General features: G+C 36.4%; 1 protein-coding gene across 1 annotated transcript; it reads left to right on the top strand.

The window, feature by feature from the left end:
• Window positions 1-4,558: 4,558 nt before the first annotated feature.
• Window positions 4,559-9,486, top strand: BMI1 (BMI1 proto-oncogene, polycomb ring finger). Its single transcript, XM_012556712.1, has 9 exons — window positions 4,559-4,683; window positions 5,018-5,114; window positions 5,830-5,885; window positions 5,983-6,033; window positions 6,187-6,295; window positions 6,376-6,421; window positions 6,792-6,890; window positions 7,258-7,338; window positions 7,435-9,486. Exons 1-9 carry the CDS (start codon window positions 4,572-4,574, stop codon window positions 7,762-7,764), a joined length of 981 nt encoding a protein of 326 aa, XP_012412166.1. The 5' UTR covers window positions 4,559-4,571; the 3' UTR covers window positions 7,765-9,486.
• Window positions 9,487-10,152: the final 666 nt, after the last annotated feature.

The following is a 10,152-nucleotide window of genomic DNA, read 5'->3' as shown; positions in this document are numbered from 1 at the left end:
GCCGCCGCCGCCCGCTCCAGCCCCGGACGCGCCGCGGCCCCACGTTTTAGTTCCTTTCTCCCCCGAGCGCCCCTCTACACTCTCGCGACGCACATGGCCCCCGAGAAGAACACTTCTGTTTTCAGCCTCTGCAGCTCTCCCGGCCACAGCGCCCTTTGTTGAGAGGTAGATTTTGGTTAAGCGGGGACGGGTTCCTGAAATCGGGAGCTGGTTGGGTCAAGTGGTTTCCCACCTCTCCCGAAGAAAGGGCTTTTGAGGGGTTTAAACATACAGAGAACGCCCCCATTTTATAGGGACGGATTACGTGGGGTGCAGCGATCCCGATAAGGTGGATGTTAGCCTGGAGAGAGCCCAAACAAAAATGTTATTAACTTAAGTTGGAGGAACACTTGTGTGAAATTGGATGGCTTGTAAGATGGCGGTTCCCAGTTGTTTCCAAGGTCTCCTGCATTTGTGTTTAAAATGGTAAAGTTTTCAAGGTAGTATTTGTGGGGAGTGTTGGATAAGTTCTCTAAACATCACTTGAGACGTACTCACTGGGAAATGGGCATTTCAAATTTGGAGCTTTTTTTGGAGTGAAGATGGTGACTGGACGTTAGTCTTACATGAGGTTTCCTTTCTCTTTTTCCTTTTCCCCCTTTTTTTCTTTCTTTTTTTCCTCTGGGAAACAATCATTTTTTTCTTAACGTCTAGTGTGGGATGCAATTAGAATCATGACTACGTTTTATAGTTTTTGCTAAATGTTACCATAGGTCATGTAAAAAGACGCTTTGGAAAAAGAGCACCAAAAAGTTGATTGTAAATGTTTACGCAGTCTTTGGGGCTTGACACCGATATAGCATGATCTTTTTCCCGGAGATTTACAGTTAATAATTGGAAGTAAACAAGTAGAGAGACTTTGATCATTCCCAATTGTAATAAAAGGATTTAGTGGGCTTAGTGGTCATAGTTCAGTATTTGGAAGAGAAGCATGTATTAACCTCTTCCCTCAAAGTATGCAAAATTCCGAGAATATTTATGCAAACCCAAGTATCAATTGGTGGTACACAGAATGTTATGGGTAGTTCAGCTTATATTTTATAGGACCCTTAACACCAAAGTCTGGAAACAAAATAAGCTGTACTAAAGACTTGGTACTTAAAGGATGCACTGTGTTGACCATACATACCAAGTTATGAGACCATCTATTAGCATTTGAATTTTATTTCAAGTAGATTCATCAGAAATCTCTAAGAAGTTGATTTTATCTGCAAAATTATAACTTTTTTATACTTGAGTTCATTCCCATACATCTGCCCCAAAATGCAGTGAAATGTGTTTGAAAAAAAACCTACCTGTGCAAGTTATATTCCCAGTAACAGTATCTTTAAAGCTTATGTCACTACGTATGTGTGGTGTGTATACACACCCACCCACATACACACACACACATATATATGTGTGTATATATATGTGTGTGTGTGTGTGTATAAGCTTTTGTAAGAAAATTAAGCATTTAATTGCATTTGGTAACACTATTAATACTCTACCACCAAGTTCTTGGATGTATGTTAAGTGCCCAGATACCCAAAATTCTTCTCAGGAATCTCTTCAACCACCCCAACTTTGCTCATACTTGTATTGGTTGTATTGGCCTATGAACTCATACTAGGATTATGGAGTTCATTTGCATTTCTTAGATTGCAATAGTCAAGCCGGTTGTTAACTTAAGAACTTGCTTCTGTTTTCCTTCATTTTGACATTACTGGCATTAGGCCTCCAACTAAACTGACAGCCCCAACTGAGTATGTTATAATGGCAAGTTTTAAATACTAAGTATTTTTTCCATTGTATGTTTCGTGCAATTTGTTTGCTTAGTTGGCAGTTTCTGTGTTGAAACTTAAAAGGCTTTCATTTCTAAGGTTCAAGAGATTGTTTCTCAAACCTTGTCAGGCATGTCAAGAAACTCTTTGGATGTCTTCATTAGGTTGCCAGTACTTTCAGATGTCTCAGATGAGATAAAAAGATAAAGAACTGATTTTTATATAAGTTAACAAAGTGATATATATTAAGATTATAGATGGTGATAGGATTGTGGCCAGATTCTTCTGAACTTAGGTGGAAGAATTGTGTGAATTAAGATTTAAGATGAATCTGAAAGGATTTTGGTCAAGTATGTGTGACTTAAATGTTAAAAGCCAACAACAAGTAGATAATCCTCTACTGAGGTTTGAGTGTTCTGTTTGTTAATATTTGTGTTTATGTGATATCTTACTGTAAGGTAGAGGAGAAATAAAGGAAGCTTTTTATTTGAGTTCCTTCGTAAACTTGATGATCGATGGCATTAGTGTGATGTGCTTTCACAGGCAGACACTGAAGTATCATCTTGCTAACCATCTTTCTAGGAAAGCTGTGATTTCACAAGGAGAGTTTTCTTTAAGAATCTAGGAGGCTGATCTTTAATAGTCAAGTACAATTGGATTTAAATGTTGGTTATCTTTAGGGACATTGCTCTACTGACAACTCCTCTTCAGCCCCACTTAGATATATAGTCACAAAAATTAGACAGTGTTCTTCCAAACAAGTAATCCGAAGATAACTGAGGAGTCACACAAGAAGTTTTCTGGTTGAGGTCGCTGGTTGCCACTATGGGCACTTTCATAAGACAGGTTTTTACCTTTTTTAAAAGTACTGTAAAGCTTTTAATTTGAACCATTGAAGTATGTTGATTGGTATTTCCTTCTTCTGTATTAAAATTCGCTAAGAATCAAAACCTTAGCCGCATCTTACTGCAAGTTTCACAAGTTCCTAGATTTCTATTCAAGGCAGCTTTCAGAATGTACTTCAGACAGGTCTAGACACTTAGTCTTATTTTAGGTTTTGAAATGAAATGTGGGGGAAAGAAATGACTTTTTCAAGAATACTACAAGAAATAATTGACTTCTCTGATTGTCCGCTGGTGTATTGTTGCTGACAGTTCCCCATCATGACTTTTCTGTAATGTATAATATCCACTGGGAATATAATTTCATCATGTGGGGGTTTGTATGGGCGTCAAGCTGAGAAAATGACATTGTTGTTCTCTCTTATCGTTGCTCAGTGTTGACAAGGTGTTGATTTAGCTTTGGGAATGGGCTGGTCACATGATTCTTTATATATTCTCACTATCGTACAGATTAGTTTTTCTTGCCTGCAGCATAGTTGGTTCAAATAAAACGCAGGGCTTTGCCACTCCCCCTCTTGTAAAGTAGATGTTAGTTTTCAGTCTTTCCAAAACTTTGTATCGCTCGTCTAATCTACAGGAGAACGTCATATTAGAAAAGGAAGCTTTAAAGAGGTTCAGTTCAATAAACATCTCTGCAGTTTTAGCCCTGACGGTTTCGGGCTAAGTGCACAGTTGGCAATTCTCAAAAGATCCCTTTGTGAAATTTTTGACCTAGTGATTGCTAATAGGAGAGACTGAATGAGTCAAGATCTGAAACAAGCTCCTCGCACCAAGTCGACGTGGAAAGAGGCCCCCGAGAGTATCCGAAATGGCTGGGAATGTGGTTTGCATTTTCCTTTTCCAGTCTCCGCTGAAGGCTACGGGGGTCTCCCAAGCTGCCTGCCGGGTCACCTTCAGCCGGGATCCTCATCCCCAGCTCCTAGGGCCGCGTGGGACGGCCTTACCCCCGCGCCGCTGGCGCCCGCACCCCCAACCCTCGCCGGCCCCGCCCCCCGCCGGCCCCGCCCCCCGCGCCCGCTGCTGCCGGGCTGCCCAGCAAGACCCGCCGCCTGCCCGCTAAGGCTCGGTGCTCAGGCTGGGCTCCGCGAGGAGTTGCAGTGGTGGCCGGATGCCAAGTGTAAGTGTAAGTTGCTATGGAAACCCCCGACGGAGACGAGTTCCGAATCCGGAGCGAGACGGAGCCCCGGGCGCCGCCGGATCCGCCCCTTGCATCCCGGCCCCCAGGCGTCCGCCTCGCCCAGGCCCCAGCCCGAGGCCGACTCGAGGTGCTTCTCTTGCGGCCCCAGCACCCAGCTCCGGAAATGCCAGTGATGCAGATAGAACAGAATTTGTTTTCCATTTGTATCGCGTAGAAACGTAGAAACCGCCTAAAACAACAAGAACCTCTGGGTAGCCAGGGCATGCTCTGGGATTTTCGATTGAAGAGCCATGAGGAAGTTTTACAGTAAATTTGGAGATCTGGAACGAGCCCTAGTGGTTGGTAAATTCGTGCGGGGACTCCTTGGCGTCTGCAGCAGCTTTGGGGCTGCTAGGTTGGAGGGCAAATGAAAGAAAGAGACCGAATAGTCTCAATTCCCAGCCCCCACCCCAGAGCTTTTCTTCTGCCTCCAGGAATGACCTAACAGACCAGAAGTAACTTCAGTTGGATCCTTTTTCACCATTTCAGTAGAACTGATTTGGAGTCTGATTAGTAAATTCCTTCTGTAGAAAACAGTGGGACAGTCCAGCTGTACAGTATTAAACGAGTTCTATGAACTCCTGCAGTATTTCAGAGTGTAAAATTACTAGAAGTTGGAGATAATCATTTCTCTTTCTGTGAATTATGGCCAGTATTTCTGTGTCTTGCAGGATCTTTTATCAAGCAAAAATGCATCGAACAACAAGAATCAAAATCACTGAGCTAAATCCGCACCTAATGTGTGTGCTTTGTGGAGGGTACTTCATTGATGCCACAACCATAATAGAATGTCTACATTCCTGTAAGTACAGAGCTTTAGACCTCTTTTGTGTCATGTATATTGCACATTTCATCCTGAAATTTGAAAACTATGGTATTAATTCTCACAATTCTTGGGTACTTGGGACAAAGTGATGGAGTCATTTTCTTCTCTTATACTTAGTAACTTCTTGTTAATAGTTTATTTACAAGTATACAATATATAAGTGTTCTCAGGATATTAACTGGCTTAGTTTATTTAATTGGAAATACATTTTGGCGTTTAACATTTTGCTATTGCTAGTTTTTGGTTTCTGACATTAATTTTAATGCTTTATCTCTAATTCTTAACTTACATCTTGTGTTCCTGTGTTTAGTCTGTAAAACATGTATTGTGCGTTACCTGGAGACCAGCAAATATTGTCCTATCTGTGATGTCCAAGTTCACAAAACCAGACCACTCCTGAATATAAGGTACAAAAATGTTTTAAATCTTTGTAATTGTCATTGGAGTTGCACGATTTAGTGAAGGCTACCCTGTATATTTCTTTCTTTGTAGAACCTTTGAATGTGATAGCTCTTTAATTTCCTTCCGTTTTAATGGTGACCAACTTTAGACCAGGTTCTATATTAAGTGATTTTAAGATTGTTTTTTCTTTTTGCTGTCCTTTAAAAACTGAATTAGTTCTCCACTTTTGCATTGCTTCATTGAATTCATGACAGGCAAACGTAAATGTTTTAAAAGTGTTTCTTTTCTCTCTTTATTCGTACTAGCTAATTTAGTGACTTGAAAGGCACACTTTTTGACTCAGTGAATGTGAAGTATTCCTGTTGAATGAGTTGATTCGAACTCATAGCGACCTTATAGGACAGTGTAGAGTTGCCCCATAGAGTTTCCAAGAAGTGCCTGGCAGATTTGAACTGCTGACTCTCTGGTTAGCAGCTGTAGCACTTAACCACTATGCCACCAGGGTTTCCATGTGAAGTATTAGTGAATATAAAATATTTTTCTACTGACTTAATAGAGAAATTTTACACTCATAATTGTTTTTCATCTTATTTATGTAGTTATAGAGTGTCATGATCAAGTAAAATACTGTAGCACAAATAAAACAAGCTATAAAAACTACCTCTGTAATCTTTGATATATTTAGTTGATTGTTTACTTTTCTAATTTATTCTTTTTCAGGTCAGATAAAACTCTTCAAGATATCGTGTACAAATTAGTTCCAGGGCTTTTCAAAAGTTAGTAACTTACTTAAAAAATGAATTTAAAAAGATTATCCAGTGATTTTACCTGCTATACCAAATGTTTAAATTTTTTTTTCTTCTCTTTTTTCAGATGAAATGAAGAGAAGAAGGGATTTTTATGCAGCTCATCCTTCAGCTGATGGTAAATTTTTTGGAGGGGAGGAAAGCATTTTATCTGGGGGAGAACTTCTTATCCAGTAATTAAATTTTATTAAAATTGAGTTTAAAGTACCACTTCCATTCTCGACTATACATATATGTAATGTTTAAGTTGAATTTCACAATGTCTCTATAGCTGCCAATGGCTCTAATGAAGATAGAGGAGAAGTTGCAGATGAAGACAAGAGAATTATAACTGACGATGAGATAATAAGTTTATCCATTGAATTCTTTGACCAGAACAGGTAAATTCTCTAGGAAATATATTTTATGCTAATATATTTACTAGGTACATTGTGTTACTAATAAATGATCTGTTTCTTAGATTGGATCGGAAAGTAAACAAAGACAAAGAGAAATCTAAGGAGGAGGTATGGTATGTTCTATGTTACAAAAACATATAGAATAAACAATGTTTTTTTAGAGTTTTAAAGGGTGTATGTTACCAAATACAAAGGTGTTATGTTTGATGTTTAAGAGTGATCTTCATCCCATAGTTACTTAGAATCTATTTTATATGATTGCTGTTCTTATAAAATATTGTAATAATTCATGTTTAATATTTTGATATACTTAAAGTTTTGCTTAATAAACTCAGAGTATGGTTAGTTCGGAATTTAGTCACATCCCAGTTTTGGTATTACTTCCCTTTATCATCTTTAGGCAATCTAATTGAAAATTGTTTTCTTATCTGAAAGTTAGAAATAGAAAAAAAATGTACTTTTCTAAATGTACTCTTAGGTGAATGATAAAAGATATTTACGATGCCCAGCAGCAATGACTGTGATGCACCTAAGAAAATTTCTCAGAAGTAAAATGGATATACCTAATACTTTCCAGGTATCTGCTTTGTAGTCTTCATGTTTTTTTTATATATGTTTTTTAAAAACTTAATTATTTTTTTCTTCTTGGATTCTGAACCAAAAAAAAAGCAGTAGAAAATTTAAAAAATTTAGTACTGAAGTTGGAAATATCTTTTAAAACATTTGACATGAATCTTGTTTATGCTATCAAAACAGATCTCTTAGTAATTTCAAAGAGTTATTTTTCCTCATTTGAAGTTGCAAGAGGAATGTTTATTCTTCTGCTGAATGTTTAGAGAAAATGTTTTTAAAGCATTTTTGTATTCTTAGGTGATGAAAAATGTAGATTTATCTTTGTTATTCTTTATGACATTTAATAATTGAAATTAATTATTTTTCAATAGATTGATGTCATGTATGAAGAGGAACCCTTAAAGGATTACTATACACTAATGGATATTGCCTACATTTATACCTGGAGAAGGGTAAACAGCATATCTCATAATCTCAGACTATGGTGGCAGGGTATATATATGTTAAGAGTTAAGACTGACTGATTTGTTTTCCTTTTAACTTCATAGAATGGACCGCTTCCTTTGAAATACAGAGTTCGACCTACTTGTAAAAGAATGAAGATCAGTCACCAGAGAGATGGACTGACAAATGCTGGAGAACTGGAAAGTGACTCTGGGAGTGACAAGGCCAACAGCCCAGCAGGAGGTATTCCCTCCACCTCTTCTTGTTTGCCTAGCCCCAGCACTCCAGTCCAGTCTCCTCATCCTCAGTTTCCTCACATTTCCAGTACTATGAACGGAACCAGCAACAGCCCCAGCGGTAACCATCAATCTTCCTTTGCCAATAGACCTCGAAAATCATCCGTAAATGGGTCATCAGCAACTTCATCTGGTTGAACCTGAGACTGTTAAGGAAAAAAATTTTAAACCCCTGATTTATATAGATATCTTCATGCCATTACAGCTTTATAGATGCTAATACATGTGATTATCGTCCAATTTGCTTTCTTTTGTAGTGATGTTAAATTTGGCTATAAAAGATGGACTAGATGTGATATTCATATGGACGTTAATTGATAAGAAAGATTGTTTCTATGGAGAATTGGTTTTGGGGGAGACAGGCAAGATTTTCTCCTGTGTATTAGGAACGTTGTGAAATGGTTTCTGTAACCATTGTTTGGATTTGGAAATATTCTGCAGTGGATATAAGCATTGGGCCATAGTTTGTTAATCTCAACTAAACTCCTACATTACATTCTCCTTCATTGTTCTTGTTATTATGCTGTTGTGTGAACCTGTAGAAAACAAGTGCTTTTTATCTTGAAATTCAACAAAACGGAAAGAATACGCATAGAATAATGCATTCTATGTAGCCATGTCACTGTGAATAACGATTTCTTGCTTATTTAGCCATTCTGATTCCTGTGTTTCATTTTTACTTATCTGTTGCTGTGCAAAACCGATCAAAGCAAAGTCAACTTCAGTTTTACAATCTGTATGCCTAAAAGCGGGTACTACCGTTTATTTTACTGACTTGTTTAAATGATTCGCTTTTGTAAGAATCAGATGGCATTTTGCTTGTTGTACAATGCCATATTGGTATATGACATAACAGGAAACAGTATTGTATGATATATTTATAAATACTATAAAAATATTGTGTTTCATGCACTCAGAAATGGTTGTTAAAATTCTCCCAACTGGTTCGACCTTTGCAGATACATTTCAGCCTTGTTTATGAGCATAGAATATTTTTAATGTGGATATCTAATTCTAAATTCTGTTCTCTTTAAAGCAATTGGCAAGTCATTATAATGTTGACTTTTCTCTAGTGATACATGTTTACTTTTAATTGTTGCAGTAAAGGAAAGCACCTAAGAAATATTGAAAGGATGTATTCATTTTCCATTGATTATGATGGAGTTAATGTCTTTTTAAAATGTACATTTATCACTATAATTCTAAAACAATTTTTTAAATAAACCGAGTTGCTAGAAGAAGGCATTTTATCTAAAATATTTTAATACATGGTATAGCAGTAATTTCAAATTTAAGAGTTACTTTAACAGTTATAAACAATGGAATATGCCTTCTCTAATGTCTGGAAATTGAAGCAATTATTAGCTTCTACAGGTATAAATTTTTAAATAGAACAAGCATGTTGAATTTAAAATATGTATAACCTCAACAATTTTCAGTTTATGTTTTGCTTTGGTCGAACTTGGTGTGTTTTCATCACCCATCAGTTATTTGTGAGGGTGTTTATTCTATATGAATATTGTTTCATGTTTGTATGGGAAAATTGTAGCTAAACATTTCATTGTCCCAAGTCTGTAAAAGAAGCACAATTCTATTGCTTTGTCTTGCTTATAGTCATTAAATCATTACTTTTGCATATATTGCTGTTACTTATGCTTTCTTTTAAAGATACAGTAAATGAAATTTTATGAAGCCACAAAATACATATATTTTTATTTTGTCTTAAATTTGTACAGTCCCACTGTGTTGTTTCTAATTATAGATGTAAAATTAAATTTCATTTGTAATTGGAAAAAATCCAATAAAAAGGATATTCATTTAGAAATTAGCTATGATCTTTAATAAAAATTTGATATGGAAAAGCACAATATGCAGAAGTTTTGGAAACCCCATAATGGATTACAGCAGGTAAAAGCTAACAAGAATACATTGCTGTCTTAAATAGTGATGTTGCTGAGAAGTACCCATGCTTTGTTGTATAAATGCTTGAAAGCCCAATTCAAAGATGTTATCTGTTTATTTACAATCTTTGAAGTAAAAGTTATCCATGTTTGCCAATTTTGGTGAATTTAACTTATTCTTCTAAACCTTTCATGATGTTCTAAGACAAAAGTTAATGTAAGTTTCAAGATAGATTTTTAGCTTGGATAAGCATGTATATAAAGAATGAAAAATATTTCTCAAAGGCTTAAATCAACTTCAAATGCTAGTAGATGGTCATTTGACTTACACAAAACCAAATTATGTAAGATCAACCCTGAACTAAAAGCCTTTATTTACATCTCAACGTGTTTATGATGGACTTATTTTTGAAATTATTTATAAAAATGTCATGTTTCATTTATGGCTTAACACTTTCACCATACTTCAAAATATGTCCATTTTAAAGAGGATATTTTTTCCTACTCATCTTGAAAGTTGCTTAAGTATAAAGTTGCTTAAATATAAAAGGATATTTCAGATAAACATTTCTAACTTCCCAATGTCTTTTAATAAAACGGGTAAGATTGTTTTGAATTCTCCCAT

This window comes from Trichechus manatus, unplaced genomic scaffold, assembly GCF_000243295.1.
Source record: "Trichechus manatus latirostris isolate Lorelei unplaced genomic scaffold, TriManLat1.0 scaffold00075, whole genome shotgun sequence".
Lineage (NCBI taxonomy): Eukaryota > Metazoa > Chordata > Mammalia > Sirenia > Trichechidae > Trichechus > Trichechus manatus.
The sequence above is the reverse complement of the archived record's forward strand: the minus strand, read 5'-3'. Positions and strand labels throughout refer to the sequence as shown.

Bases quoted from the DNA above. Each gene is read 5' to 3' on its own strand.
- BMI1 (XM_012556712.1), top strand. From the start codon at position 4,572: ATGCATCGAACAACAAGAATCAAAATCACTGAGCTAAATCCGCACCTA. The intron at 4,684-5,017 runs GTAAGTACAGAG...TCCTGTGTTTAG, and splicing joins AATAGAATGTCTACATTCCT to TCTGTAAAACATGTATTGTG. The intron at 7,339-7,434 runs GTAAACAGCATA...TTAACTTCATAG, and splicing joins ACATTTATACCTGGAGAAGG to AATGGACCGCTTCCTTTGAA.